This window comes from Corvus cornix, chromosome 18 (assembly GCF_000738735.6).
Source record: "Corvus cornix cornix isolate S_Up_H32 chromosome 18, ASM73873v5, whole genome shotgun sequence".
NCBI classification, from domain to species: Eukaryota; Metazoa; Chordata; class Aves; order Passeriformes; family Corvidae; genus Corvus; species Corvus cornix.
Window position 1 is genome coordinate 5,958,824 of NC_046347.1, and position 15,303 is coordinate 5,974,126.

Genomic DNA, 15,303 nt, shown 5'->3' on the forward strand with positions numbered 1-15,303 from the left:
TAAAGTGGTTTGAACATTTTTTAGATGGGATGTATTCACTCACTACTTTCGAACAATTGCTTTTGGTTTTAAAATCAAACCCCAAAATACTTCTGGAAGATTGTCTGCTTTCAAAATGGTTATTAACCCAATTTGACTTGCAGATGATACAACACAGGAAAGAGTCTTAGAAGGCTTATTAACAATCCTACTGCTTTAGCAACCAGCAAGATAAATTATGCTGAGTTTTCATTTGCTTCTCAAGTTCTGGTTACAGTTGATTGTATGCAAGAAAGGGAGGAGAAAACCAGTGACCAAGCTTTGCTTATTATATCCAGTCAGGCTGTGACTGTGTATTTCAGCCCTGGTTTAAAGACCCCTGATTTCCATAGTAAACTAATGTTTAATTAATTTCCAGCCTGTTTCCTCCACAGTATAAATATGTTGGTCCCCAGTGGTTCTTTGGTTGCCATTGTTGGCCATGTTGGCTGTGGAAAGTCTTCTCTGGTGTCTGCTCTCCTGGGTGAGATGGAAAAGCTGAAAGGAGAAGTGGCTGTGAAGGTTGGTGTTGTTTATGAAACCATTTAATGATGGTAGGGAAATGTGCTGCTTTTGCCTGCCCTTGCTTAGAATGCATCTGAGGCTGCAGAGGGAATTCTAGTTGCTCCTCTGGCAGCTTGTCTGCATGTTTGAGTTTTGCCCACTTTTATATGAAATTACATTCCTGATTTGATCAACGATACATGAGCAGTTAGCACACATATACATATGATGTGAATGTATAGGAACCAGGAGCTGTATATGTGCTGAAGATCTTACCCAGAGCTCTAAGCATGAATTCTTGCTTGTTACAAGGCAGAGGTTTTCTCTCTCTCCCCTTTTTCTAGGGTTCTGTTGCTTATGTGCCTCAACAAGCCTGGATCCAGAATGCCACGCTGAAAGATAACATTTTGTTTGGCCAAGCTCCTAATGAGGAAAAATACCAAAATGCCCTGGAGGCCTGTGCTTTAAAAACTGACCTGGAAGTGCTGCCAGGAGGAGATCAAACTGAGATAGGAGAGAAGGTAATTTTTTTAGGTAGTTTTTTGGGTTTTTTTTTTCAAGTCAGACCTACCTGGTGAATCCGCTCTAGCTAAAGAGAGAATACTGTAAAGTCAGCAGTTGATTTGATTTGATCTTCACAGTGGCATCTGTGCTACAATCAACACCAAAACATGCAGGGCAGTTCTCTGGAAAGCACTTGGACTTAAATTTTTCTGTAACTTTAGGCTTGTGTGTGTATTGTGATGCAGAATTACACATCCAGCCCTGGAAGATCAGCGTACCCTCTATTTGTCATGAATCGTAAAGGTGCATCTGTCCAGAATCACTGGAGGCCTTCCTTTTCCTCTAGGGATAAAAAGGGAGGGAACATGTGGTTGTGCTTCAAGTGAAAAAAAAAAAATTATATGATTATCCCTTAACACATTTTAATGAGAAACATTTACACCTGTGATTACCAACAAATATATTCTTTTTTCGTAGGCCACTAAGTTTGAGCTAGATTTCAGGAAATGGCATGGAGATGTAGATTTGTGTGTAAAATGCAAGATGTGGAAGATGTTCCAGGTGCCACAGCCTTGCTTTGAAATTTGCATTTTACATCCTGATTGACAGTTTTGCTTTTTATAGTTTTGTGTTTTAACAGCTCCCTTTAGGAGCTTATTAAAAAGAGACTTACTCCATCTCCAGCTTGCTGGGTGAGTGGAAAGCTTGGCAGTGAACAGGCAGATCTAGAGGCGTTCTGTGCCTGTCTCTGGGTGGGTTGTTCTCTCCAATGTCTCATGTTTCAGTGTAGCACCCGAGTGCTGGGCTGGGTGAGAACCATGAGAAGTCAGAGCTTTTGTGTGACACGTTTTGTTCTCTCCTGTCTCCCTCCAGGGCATCAACCTGTCGGGGGGGCAGCGGCAGCGGGTGAGCCTGGCCCGTGCCGTGTACAGCAGCTCGGACATTTTCCTGCTGGACGATCCCCTGTCCGCCGTGGACTCCCACGTGGCCAAGCACATCTTCGACAAAGTCATTGGCCCGGATGGGGTCCTGAAGGGAAAAGTAAGCTGGGGTTTAGATCCTCTTAGAAACACACACAAACTCAGGAACACCGGAGCTGTTTCACCACCCAGGCCTGAGTGCCAGCTCATTCCTGAATTTCTGTGTGTAGCTGGCAATGTGGGCACCTTTCCTCACAGCCCAGGCTGCAGTGAAACGCTGCTCACACAGGCCCAGCAACGCTGTGGTCTGGTCAGAATGTGTAGAGGCAGAAACCTGCCCTGTCTTTTAAAATCCCTCCTGTGTGAGATCTCCAAAAAACAAGGTATGTGCTGGAACTTGCACAGGCTGGTGGTGTTAATTGTTGTTATTCCGAGGCAGCCAGGAAGCTGCACCAAATACAGATGTTACAGAGGACTTTGGCAATAACAACCAGTGGCTTTGCTGCACCTTCCACTCCTGCTATCATCTTCTCAGGTCATCTCAGAGCTCAAAAGAAAAGGGCTGCAAAGAAAATCAGCATAAGGGAAGGAGGGAATGATAATTCAGTGTGTTTACTTTCCTCTGTTTTTGTCAGCAGTAGGAGCATAGTGAGTTCATGTACGTATTTCCAAGCTGATTTGCCTGACATGGACAGTGTTATTTCACTGGGAATTTCACCTTGACACAATAATTCACTCCCTGTCCCAAAAGTGTAGTATTTAGCTTGCTGTGTACTGTCAGTCCCCTCAGTGCAACTGAGAGATTTGTGGGTTTTTTTTCCTTTTCCCTATCCAGACCCGAATCCTGGTGACCCATGGCATTAGCTTCCTACCTCAGGTAGACCATATAATTGTCCTGGTAGATGGCAAAATCTCTGAAATGGGATCTTACCAAGACCTTCTGAAACAAAACAAGGCCTTTGCAGAATTCCTGCGGAATTATGCACTGGATGAAGACATTGAAGAGGATGAACCGACAAGTACAGTATTGTTTTTTCTTAAGACATGTCTTTTTTTTGTCAACAAGGTTACAGATATTTTCTCTGTAAAGTGTCCCTGGTTCTTCATGGCAACCTGGCCTTTGCCTTTCTGTACTACCGTGAAAATTATTGTCCGTGGCCAGGTCTGTATGACTGAGAAATCTTTTCACAAATTTCTTTCAAAATTTCATGTGGTTTGTCCTAGAAAAAAGAAATTCTTGTCTTAGAAATTATTTTAAACTTGGGAATTTATTTTACAACTAGCAAGGTCAAGCTCAGCAGGAAGACGGAATAGCCAAGAACAAACTGGGCTTGCTATCAAACGGGCTACCCAGAGTCTGCTGTGTTTTCTGTTTATACGTGGTTGGGGTTTTTTTTCGTGTAGCAAAGTTCAAATGACAATTTAATCTTGGGTTGCTTTTCAGCTTGGTTTGATTCTCACAAAATGATGCAAGATGAAAGCATTCTGGTGGATGTTTCCCCTGTGTGACAGTGTTCCCACGCTCTGTGATTGCAGCACTGCTGCTCTCCAGCCACGCAGAGGAACGTGCACGGCACCTTCCAGCCACAGCAGAGGCTTGCAGGACTCCTGATGTGACTCCCCCAGCCCAGGGTCATGCCTAGAACGTGCCCTATGAGTGAATTTAGCTAGAAGCAACTCTAACACTATTGCCTGGCATTCTGATGGCTTAAAGGGATGTGATATAAATGCATTTGGCAGCCAACCTGCCTCACAAGATTTTGCAGTTTCGTTAGGAGAAGTGATGCACAGAAGGGATATGAGCAGAGCTAGGGGGGAGCTTATGCACTGTGATTTTCCTGCTGGGGTTTTGGTTTTCATTACTCTCCCTTTGTATAGCCACCTTTCTCTGGGTTCCCTGTGCTTTTCTGTGGCAGAAAATCTGAGGTGTGATCTTGTCTTGCAGTGCTGGAGGAGGAGGAAGTGCTGCTGGCTGAAGACACCCTCAGCATCCACACAGACCTGGCCGATAACGAGCCTGTGACAAACGAGGTCCGCAAGCAGTTTCTTAGGTAAACACGAGATCCTTGCATTTCTAGTCTGTCTGGGGGGAAAAAAACATCTTTCAGATGTCAGTCACTTGCTGCTCCTCCACCTGGGCTTTAGTTTCCTCAATTTCCTCTCGTAAATAAATTGGTTTAGTATCCTTTTAAAAGTAAACGTGAACACTTTTAAAAGTAAACGTGAAGATCCGACATCTCTTCCTTCAGTCTTCTTTCAGCCTGGACTGAACCAATTTCTAAAAGCAACTCTCTGGTTCTCAGGTAACACCACTGTGTGTATTTACCCACACAACACTGAACTGCTACCAGATGTGTGATAAATAAACCCCTTGAATTGCACCTTTCCATTGGGAGCCTTGGAAATCTTTAAAGGTTTTATGCTCATACCCACAGGTGCTGTCCAGCTCTACTGCTGGTATGAAAACAGAGGAGCTCAGGGTTTAGTTTGAAATGTCTGCCTTGCCATGAAGCCTCTAAAGGCCTTTTCCAAGGAGCTCAGGCTCTGCTGCAGCCTTTCATAGATCCTGTATTTCTGGCATCCCTGAAAATGCAGAGGGGTGGTGCAAGCACCCACAGCTGTGAGTGAGGCTGGCATGGGAACTTCGTAGAAGAGCTGGGAATAAATCCAATTCACATCCCAGCCTTGCTTTAGCACTGCCACAATATGCCCTTTTTCTCCTAATGACTCTTTTGTTTTAACTAGGCAACTTAGTGTAGTGTCTTCTGAGGGAGGAGAATGTCCCAACAAAATGTCAACGAAACGAAGAGTCTGTGAGAAGAAGCCAGCAGAGCCTCCTCTGCCAAGAAAAAATGCTAACGAGAAACTTATTCAGGCTGAAACCACTGAAACAGGCAGGGTATGGTTTGATTCCCCCCTCCCCTTTTCTACCTTTTTTTCCTGTTTGGAAAAAAAAAAAAATCCTTTTTATTTTAACATTTGATCCAGTTCTGTTAAATGTGTTGTATAAATCACAACTGCATGCTTTAGGCACTAATCTAGTGGCCACTGATCATTTAGATTAGGGATTTTGGCAGAGGTTTTGGCACCTAGCTAGCCCTATATACTTAAGGGGAAAAAAAAAAGGAAAAAAAAAAAATCTCTTCCAGCTCCCTCCACAGTCACCTGATACTGCAAGAGCTCTGCACTCCATCAGCCCTGCCTTTGCCTCTCAGAGCTTTCAGCACTGCTGGTTTTTAAACTGTTTGGCTGCTGCTGAGTCCAGCTGCAGCACTGGGTTACACGAGCCAGCTGCCTCTGCGTGCCAGCGGGGCTGTTCTGCCTAAATACCTGCCAGCCCAACTCCAGAGTATTTTGTGGTTGTAGGTACAAAGGGGCTGTATTCCTCCTGAGTAGGGCCAGGGAGAGAAATGGGAACAAGAAAAAAGAGAAGGTGGGAACACAAAAGTAAAAGAAAGGGACAGAAAGGAGCAGCAGATGGAAGAGGAGCAGGGAGGTTTGATTCGAAAAAAGCCCCTTCCCTCAGTTCAGAAGGCTCAGTGTGCTCTGTTTAGTCTGATGTATGGGGTCCATGGCACAGACATGCAATCAGCTTTTTCTGTGGATTATTTTAGCCTTCAAAGTTCCTAATCAACAACGCTTGTTCTTTTAATTATCCCTTCTTATGCTTTTTTCTGAGGACTGAGTTTTGTCCTGAGTCTCTGTCTCCTTTTGCTTTTCTGCCTTTTTGCACTACCTTAGGGACAGCACTTTTACTTACTGCCATAAACATCATCTGTTTATGTTCCTGTTGGGGTGCATTAGCATTTGGTACCTCATTTAAGTTGCTGTGAAGACACAGAATGGAGGCATGTTCAACACTTCTCCTTAAATAGGCTATTTAAAGTAGTCTTGAGTACGATACTCTGCCAAGTTGCTTCTTCTGCCTGAAAATATTGGCTCCCATTCTTGTTGCTGCTATTTGATCAGCCTTCTTTCTTTCTTCCCACCCCCCCCTCCCCCTGACATAGTCTTAAAAACTAAAACCCCACGAAATGAATGAAGGACAGATCCTCAACATGGAGGGGAAGAGTATTTTAGAGAGGTTTCTGAGTTGTTTTGAAAGCCATCACCCTGACAGGGAGCTCAGGCAGATGAACCTTTCTCTGTGGTGTTTAAGAGTTTGGGCAGTTTTGAGTTAGATTGGTGTCAGAGGGTGTTAAAGTTTTGTCAGCAGTTCCTCTCACCAAGAATTTTTCTATCTCTTAATTCTCTTTTAAACTCCAGCTTGTGTGGGTTGTACAAACCAGCTTTGGTGTGTGATTTTGCAGGTAAAGCTAACGGTGTTCTGGCAGTACATGAAGGCTGTCAGCCCTGTCATTTCTTTGGTGATCTGTTTCCTGTATTGCTGTCAAAATGCTGCTGCCATCGGGGCCAATGTGTGGCTCAGTGACTGGACCAACGAGCCCGTGGTAAATGGGACTCAGCACAACACAGCCATGAGAATCGGGGTCTACGCTGCCCTGGGCCTCTTGCAAGGTGAGGGCAGGTAAAATCATCATGCCCCAATGTTTAGGAAAGAGGTAAGAAGGTAAGAGATCAGAAAGCTGTGGTGGCAGGATGGTAGGTTTAGATTACATATCAAGAAGAAATTATTTGCTGTGCTGGTGGTGAGGCCCTGCCACAGGGTACCCAGAGAAGCTGTGGTTGCCCCATCCCTGGAAGTGTCCAAGGCCAGGTTGGATGGAGCTCTGAGCAACCTGGGATATTGGCGGGGGGGTGGGAACTGGGTAGTCTTAAAGGTCCCTTCCAACCCAAGGCATTCTGTGATTCTATGATTCTATAAAAATTGCCCTCCAACTCCTATCCTAAGGAGCTCCTGTAACCTGGAGCTACAAAGTCTGATCTCAGCCCAACGCTTTTAATTGTGTTGTGAAGCCCCTGGCAGGGGGGGCTTGAACGGGTGATGTGGAATCTTGAGAGAGGCAAGTTGGAAAGAAAACATGAAAACTTCAGTGCAGAAGGGGATGAAGGGTTGGGGTGAAGCTGTAGCATTAGGACTTCATGGAGGCTTGTGGAAAACAGCAGGAAGATGGTTGTGTGTCTGTTTTCCATAGACAGGATGGTGAATCCCACAGATGTTCCTGTGCCTTAAGCAGCAGTGGATGCGATGCTGATGTGCACAGGATGAGAAGGGTGGGCAGGGAATAAAGTGAAGCAAAACAAACTTGGAGTACAGCAGGAACTGCCAGGGGTCAGGGAGCTGTGAATCGTGGACATCACAGGATAACACATCTGCTCCTCACCTGCCAGGGCTCATAGTGCTGATCTGCTCCTTCACCCTGGCCATGGGGGGCATCAACGCCGCCCGGACCCTCCACGCTGCGCTGCTGGAGAACAAATTCCACACCCCACAGTCCTTCTACGACACCACCCCGACCGGGCGCATCATCAACCGCTTCTCCAAGGACATCTACGTCATCGACGAGGTCATCCCGCCCACCATCCTCATGTTCCTGGGGACATTCTTCACCTCCTTGTCCACCATGATCGTCATCATAGCCAGCACCCCGCTCTTCACCGTGGTTATAGTCCCACTGGCAATTCTCTACTTCTTTGTTCAGGTGTGACTGCTATTGCAGTTATTCCATTCCTTTTCTTTTTAGGAGAAACAACATTGACTTGGGGGGAAAATGGAAGTATCTGAAGTAGCTATGTGTTTATATAAACAAAACATTATTTACTTTTCTCAGGAAAAGAAATGTCCTGCAAGATGTGGCTGTGAAATAGATAGACATAACCTGTTTTAGCTTTTAAGTAATAAAAAGTAAGCCTACTGCTGGAGCCAGCGCTCCAGTGCATGTCAATATATTAAAGTGTGGATATATTTGACATACTGGTAAGTTTTCAAGGTAGTGAGGAATTAAAATGATGAAAATAGAAAGCATCAATTTTATTGATTTCTGAGCAACAATCAAGCTTATTTCACAGACTTTAAATAGAGACCTGATAATGGAGGTGCAAATGCACATTTTGTTTTCTTGGAAAATGAGGCTCCTACAAATGGATTCATTCTGCTAGATTATATTAACTAAATCTAAAGGGACATAGATAAATTCAACTTTAGTCTAAAGAAATTGCAGTTACCCAATGCTCTTTTGTGGAATGATGTAAAGGTAACTTTCTTGATATTCTTCTTAATTATAGACAATATTTCAGAGGGTTGAAGTGCATTAGTAGCAATCTCCTTTAAATCCTTAACCTAAGAAATTCTTCACTGTTAATTAAAAGCGAAAGTATTTCATTAACCTTTCAATTTCCTGTGAAAAATGGCAGCGATTCTACGTCGCAACCTCCCGCCAGCTGAAGCGCCTGGAGTCTGTGAGCAGATCCCCCATCTACTCCCACTTCTCAGAGACTGTGTCAGGGGCCAGTGTCATCAGAGCCTACAGGAGAGTGAAGGCCTTTGTGGACATCAGTGATATGAAGGTTGATGAAAATCAGAAGAGTTATTATCCTGGCATAGTGTCAAACAGGTAAAACGTCATTTCTTGTTTCCACTTAGATAACCCTGTTTGCAAAACTGATCCCAGGCAACCTTTTCCCACTCTGCTTACACCTGCCTTCTTCCCAGGTGGCTGGGCATCCGAGTTGAGTTTGTGGGGAATTGCATTGTCCTTTTTGCTGCCCTTTTCGCTGTGGTTGGTAGGACCAGCCTGAATGCTGGCCTGGTGGGACTGTCAGTGTCCTACGCCTTACAGGTACGTGTTACAGCTTTATTGGGGGCTTTGCATTTTTGTAGATGATGTGAATCTATTAGCAATAATTTAAGTACTTGCTAAAGCTGGAGTTAATAAGGAAGTAATTAAAATGAGTCGTGGGATGTTTGGACAATAGAGATTTACACTGAGTGCTGAAATCATCAGCAAGCTTGCATGAAGGAGGATCTCAGGGCACTTTGGGAGCATCAAGGCTGTGCTGCACCCCAGTATCCTCAGGGGTGGCACATGGGAGTCTCGGGAAGTGTCAGATCAGAACATCAAGAACAGACCATTTGAGCAGCATGGGCTTAATGTGTCGTGCATCAATCCTGCTGTGCAGCACACTGGTGTGTCCAGGTAATCACAGGCAGATCAGTAGGATCTATAATTAGACAAGGCAAACTGTACTGACCCAGTGTGGAGAATTTAGCAGATTTAATGGCCTCACTCTTGCCAGAAGCATTTTAGTTCATGCATGTGCAGAGTTGCTGTTAGCAGTTTCCCAGTGAAGTGCATGATTTGGGGAATGACTTCAATCCAACTTTCTTTGAGAGGGCCGAGTGTTAAATCAGCAAGAGGCATCATCATACACTTCTTCATGTAAGCACCCAATAATCTGTAGACTTCTTGTCCCAGTAACTGTATTAACTTTAATGCAAAGGTAATTATCTCATTTGTAACATTAATGTGAATCCATGTCTTAATAGCAGTGTCTGCTATTGTTGGAGTTTTTTTGGGGTTAGTTTTTTTTTTTTGGGGCTTTTTTGTGGGGTTTTTGGTGTTTTCTTCTTGTTGGGTTTTTGTTTGTTTTGGGGGGGTTGTTTTGGTTTGGGGGGGGGCAGGGTTGTTTTGAGGTTTTGTTTTGTTTGTTTTGGTTGTGTGGTTTTTTTTTATTATATATATGGTTCCTCTGGGGGTGATATTTTGTTCCTTGTCTTCCCCAAGGTGACCTTGTCTCTGAATTGGATGGTCCGAATGACTTCTGAACTTGAAACCAATATTGTGGCTGTGGAAAGAATAAAAGAGTATTCAGAAACTGAAACAGAGGTTAGCTGCCATTAGTCCAGCATGCTCAGCAACAAGCTGAAAATTTTAATACACACATTTACATGGTCTTTTTTCAGGCTGTTGAGAGATGGTTGCTGCTCTATCATTTAACCTGAACAAATGTCATGCTCTGAACTGTAATTTATGCTATCACAGCTCCAAATTATTATTGCTATCATGCAGCCTGTTCTTAGCATCTGATTTTCTGCTGCTGTGAGTGGCTGTAGCACAGGAGATGAGTTTCACATCAGAATATTGGTCCCTCTGGGTTTGGAGTGTTTGGTGCACAGTCTTACCTGTGTGGCTGATGCCATGGTCTTGCTCATGAGCAGAGCTGCAGTACAATTATCAGGCCTTGCACATGTTTTCAGTAGTATTTCTATTTAATCAGCTTAATCACTCCTCACCTCCCATGAGAGAACATCTCTAGGAACGCTGTACTGCTAATCCAGGAAATCATCCAATCACCTACCTTTGCTGCCAAAGACTTCTGAAGGTGGCAGATGGAGCTGTGCCAGGAAAGCTGCTCTCTGGACACACTGGTTTGTTAGCCCTGTGTACATACTAAGAATTAGGAAGTGGAGGAGAGCTGCAGTAAACGGTTCTGGAGATCAAATATTTAACCTGGAAAGAAAAAGGTAGCTAGACAAGATGTGTGATACATGTTATAAACCAGAGCTTGAGCTGGCAGAAATCTGGCAGTGTTCTGCTAAAGTTGATGGGAAAATATTTATATCCACTGAGGATTCATCCCTCTGTGCTCAGAGTTTTTTCCCTGTGAACTTCACAACAAAGACAAATGGGTGGATACTTAGGACCCCATGTTTTTTCCCCATTGTTACAAATTTGTTTGATCACTGAGATTTGGTTTATCAGATAAAATGCTTTTATCTGGGTTTGAATTATTTTTTCTGAAACCTATATGAGGCATTTCTGGCTTCTGTTTTCCTCAGGCTCCTTGGATCATTGAGGGCAAGAGTCCCCCGGAAGACTGGCCATCCAAGGGAGAGCTGGAGTTTGTGAATTATTCAGTGAGGTACAGGAAGGGCCTGGATCTGGTGCTGAAGGGTCTAAACCTCCAAGTGCATGGTGGGGAAAAGGTGAGTTACCAGCTGAATGTCTGCTAGAACTTTGCTCTGGGCCTCTAGTGACTACTGTGGAGTAGAGGAGAGGGTCTACAGGGACACTGACCCCAGTGCAGGAGCCAGCAGTGACACCTGTGTTGTCCATGTGCCAGCATCCTCCTGGCTGGAAGCAGTAGGATGAATTACATGGGACTTTCTGGACTTTCCCAGTTCACTTGGCAACAGGCTCCTGTACACCACGTAGGAGGCACCAGCACAAGTGACAAAAATTCAGTGACAAGAATGCTTTTATGAAGCAGTGCAGATAGGAGAAGGAATTCCAGCTTTTTCTGCTCTCTGACTTTCCCTGTGAAATTTTTGGCATGGAAGGAAATGACATTCTTTGCTTCCCTAATCAGGAAATTGTCTTTATTCTGGGAGATTTGTTTCGTCATGCTTTGATGGAAAGTTCTGGGGTTTGCCTGCTGGAGACAGAACAATTGGCATGGGAAAGTCCTTCCCTGAACAGGCTGTTGCTAAAAAAGAGAATTACCCTTATTCTAAGCAGACAGGATGACAGCATCCTTCTGGCACGGAGATACACATGCTTACCATGAAGTAGGAATTGCCCTTAGAGAGCCTTTATTTCTTGTCCTTGAGTGACTGGACCTACCATGAGTGTTCCAAATCACCCAAAGTTATGTAGGATGGCTCTAGGCCTGTGTTATTTATTATATTTATGACATGTGTGATTTATATGGAGTATCATTCCAGTTATAGGAATGGCCATAAGTACGTTACATTGTATGACCCAGGGTTTCTAGGGAAGGATGGGACATTCTTTCTTAGATCCAGATCTTCAGTCAAACCTCTTAGATGAATCTTGGAGGGTTGTTTGGGAGTTTTTTGTTGGGCGTTGTTTTCTTCTTAACTGTGTGCTTTGTTGTTCAACCTGCAATTTGTTGTAGATTGGAATTGTTGGCAGAACCGGAGCAGGGAAGTCCTCCATGACGCTCTGTCTCTTTAGGATCCTGGAAGCTGTAAAAGGGGAAATTAAAATTGATGGCGTGAAAATTTCAGAAATTGGTCTCCATGACCTTCGATCAAGGCTAACAATTATTCCTCAGGTACTGTTTCTGTGTGTCACAATGAAGGACTGTTTTCTAGCAGCTTAACAAACCATAAATAATGGTTTATCCAAAGAGGAAAATGTTTTGTTACACTCTGAAAATTGTTTCAGAAAAAACAGACTATTTGTACTTTAGTTGGTCCCATCCTGCCACCTTACAAGCTAGGTGATAAAACAGGATTTAGGATGAACCATCTTTAGAGCTGGAAGTTGAGTTTGAACTGTATAATGTAATGTATTTTCAGAGAGGATGGGATTGGGAGGTGGCCTACCTGCAATGTAATGGACACCTTGAAGCAGCAGCTCATAGTATCTCTACTTAAAACAGCTAAAGCACTTGTCTAATGAAAATTGGTTTTATATCCAGGATCCTGTTCTCTTTTCTGGAACACTGAGGATGAACCTGGATCCATTTAATAAGTATTCGGATGAAGAAATATGGAAAGCACTTGAACTGTCTCATTTGAAGAGGTTTGTCAGCAGTCAGCCATCCATGTTGGACTATGAGTGCTCAGAGGGTGGAGAGAACCTCAGGTAAGGAATGCTTGCACTAGAACATTCACTGAGCTGTCATTCAGCTGTGACAGTGGGTGACACTTGAGCACAGGCAAACACTGGTCTGTCATATCTGAAATGTATTGGCCACCTATTTCTGTTCCAAGAAAGCCACCAAGGTCCATACATTTGCCTCCTCTTCTACCTCTGCCACAAATGATTTGATTCTTTTCCCAAACCCAAATCCTGTCTTGTCAGAAAGAAGTTTCAGGATGACAGGATATTAGGGACAGGCAGTCCCTTAAACATGTTTTGGTAGGAAGGGAAATGCCCTGGTAACCTAAGTGCTGTGCTGAGTCAGAGTTCCTTGCCTGACACTTTAGCAGTGTTCATTTTCCATTATTATTTGGAAGGCCCATGAAGACATGACCGGGGATGATAAAATGTTCTGATATGCTTCATTGGCTTCTGAGGCTGTGGTGTCACCAGATTGTCCGTGATGAATGTTTGGCTCCTTCCTCATCCTGCAGACACTCAGAGACTGAGTCTGGGCTGTGTTTGTGGCAGGGGAGGAAGTCTAGGTTGCTCAGATATATGTATATATTTTATTTTTTTATGGTAGAAGGGGCTTGCAGCCTCATAACATTTTATTTTCCTTTTTATTCTTTTTTTTTTTTTTTTTCCCCTAAACTTGTGTCTGCTCGCTGTTGTCAGAACTGTGAGTGTTGCTGAAAGCTGCCATGGCTTTTGTCACAGCGATAAAAGGCACATTTGGTGACTCTGCCAGCACAGGGCCAGGCAGTAAGTGATCCTGTCCCTGTTAGTGCTGGCATGCTGCAGCCTGCATGCGTGAGCTCCGGGGCTGACAGAACAGGCAGCTTGCAAAATATTCCGGGGATTTTTGGGTGACCCGATGAGTGACCTGCTGAGCACGAGTGGCTGTGAGCAGTGGGGAGCTGGGGGCAGTGAAAGGCTGGCTGTGCTTGCAGCGTTGGCCAGAGGCAGCTCGTGTGCCTGGCCAGAGCTCTCCTGCGCAAGACCAGGATCCTGATCCTGGATGAAGCCACGGCCGCCATCGACCTGGAGACAGATGACCTCATCCAGATGACCATTCGGACACAGTTTGAGGACTGCACGGTGCTGACCATTGCACACAGGCTGAACACAATCATGGATTACACCAGGTAAAATCTGAGTGGTGTGTGGCGAGCTGGTGGGTTTGCTGGGGATCTGAAGCAGCACTCGGATGGGTCTGGCTTGTCTCTGGACATGAACACTGGTTCTCTTGTTGGGCAGTATGGAAGCAATGATGTGCTGTATAATCCCAGAAGCTCCAGCCCTGACTTTGCCTCTGCCAGCATAGGAAACAGGTTCTATATTCAGAAACCAGAGCTGCCCAGGGGCACTCCTGGCACTGTCAGGAAGCTTATGGAGCCTTGTTAAACCAGCAGCTGCTGTAACTTCTTCACTAACAGCATGTCATTTTAATTACTTGAAAATACATTAGTATTCTTCATGAGCTTTTATCTCCTTGGCTTTCTGGAACTATTGTTTCAATTCCAGATGCTTTTTTTTTTTCCTTCTTCTTGCCCCTGGGAGACAGTGACTTTACCTGTACGGTTTTTAGTCAGGCAGCAGCTCTGGGAGAATGTTTATCATCTGGTGTGTTTTAACATGTGAAAAAAATTGAGGAAAACAAAAGCAAGGCAAAGATTAGAGCAGTTTGCTTTGTGACACAAACAGGTACCATATTCCTTGTGAGGAATTTTCTGACACATCTTTCCCCCCACATCATCTTTTGTTTTGTACAGGGTTCTTGTTCTAGACAACGGGACCATAGCTGAATTTGACACACCTGCAAACCTTATAGCAGCAAAGGGTATTTTCTACAGTATGGCCAAAGATGCTGGACTGGCATGAAGAGAAGACTCCTTGGGGTTTTGGTTTGGTATTTTTTTTAATATTACTGACTTGCCACAAAAGTGACTTGTGAATGTACTGTAATTTACAAAACAGTTTTTGTAGTAGACTCAGCTTGTGATATGTGAACGAAGTATTTTACAATTACAAGGACCAGAAAGTGAATTTTATATTTTTAAATATTTTCTATATACATAAAGTATTTTATTACATGCTTTTTTCCCAAAGAATGACAAGCATTCTGCCAAGAAAACGTATGTACCACAGGGAAATTATGTACTGCATTCAGGTTTGTAATTAGTAAATTATATCAATGGTACAAAATACACCTGATTTGTGTGTTTTCTGCATAAGGATTCGTAGGATTTGAAGTGGAAAGACAGGCCCAATTAAGCTGTGACTCAGCTGAGTAACAGTGAAATGCTGTGTGATCTCTTAGTGGTTCCAGCCTGTTCCTTTCAGTATTTCCCCCAGGACAAAGGAGTCCAGGAACCTTTGGGATCCCTACCCAGGGCAACTTCGGCATTATAAAATTCTTCTTCAGCCTAAGAAGTAACATGTATTTAAAGTTAAACCCACAAATGGCTTCATACAAAACATAAACTACACAGGTTTTTCCAACTCAGTAGACCCCACAGAAGCCAACAGGGACACGATTGGACCAGAAGTATCAGAATTCTGCTGTATGTCTTTGGGTCAGAAGTCACTATGAGTAAGTCTCCACTTAAGCTGAAAGTGCATGCCAAGCAGGTGTGTATTTAGTTTATCTTGTTCAACACTTAATCACCTGAAATAATGGGTGATCTGTTTTGCAAAAATAATTATCTATTTTATTATTGATAAAAATAAAGGCCTCAGATAAAAGGAGGCCTGTGTTCAAACATCGTTTGCTGCTAGAATCTGATAGGACCTCTTTTGCTTTAGTTGTTTGCATCTTACACTAAGCACTCTAGAAAACCACC

The 15,303-nt window shown here is 43.8% G+C and overlaps 1 protein-coding gene across 3 annotated transcripts in view; it reads left to right on the top strand.

Moving 5' to 3' along the window:
* The window catches only part of ABCC3 (ATP binding cassette subfamily C member 3), a 46,772-nt gene extending 32,103 nt beyond the window's left edge, over positions 1-14,669 (top strand). Inside the window, exons 16-31 of one of the 3 annotated variants that reach the window (XM_039562200.1) lie at positions 414-540; positions 867-1,043; positions 1,900-2,067; positions 2,782-2,965; positions 3,892-3,997; positions 4,692-4,845; positions 6,257-6,464; positions 7,239-7,549; positions 8,262-8,461; positions 8,560-8,686; positions 9,632-9,733; positions 10,687-10,833; positions 11,766-11,924; positions 12,294-12,460; positions 13,411-13,605; positions 14,233-14,669. In XM_039562200.1, coding sequence (XP_039418134.1) covers positions 414-540; positions 867-1,043; positions 1,900-2,067; positions 2,782-2,965; positions 3,892-3,997; positions 4,692-4,845; positions 6,257-6,464; positions 7,239-7,549; positions 8,262-8,461; positions 8,560-8,686; positions 9,632-9,733; positions 10,687-10,833; positions 11,766-11,924; positions 12,294-12,460; positions 13,411-13,605; positions 14,233-14,341 — 2,641 coding nt within the window. In that variant the 3' untranslated portion in view covers positions 14,342-14,669. The other 2 variants (XM_039562201.1, XM_039562202.1) reach the window with 2 other exon arrangements.
* Positions 14,670-15,303: the final 634 nt, after the last annotated feature.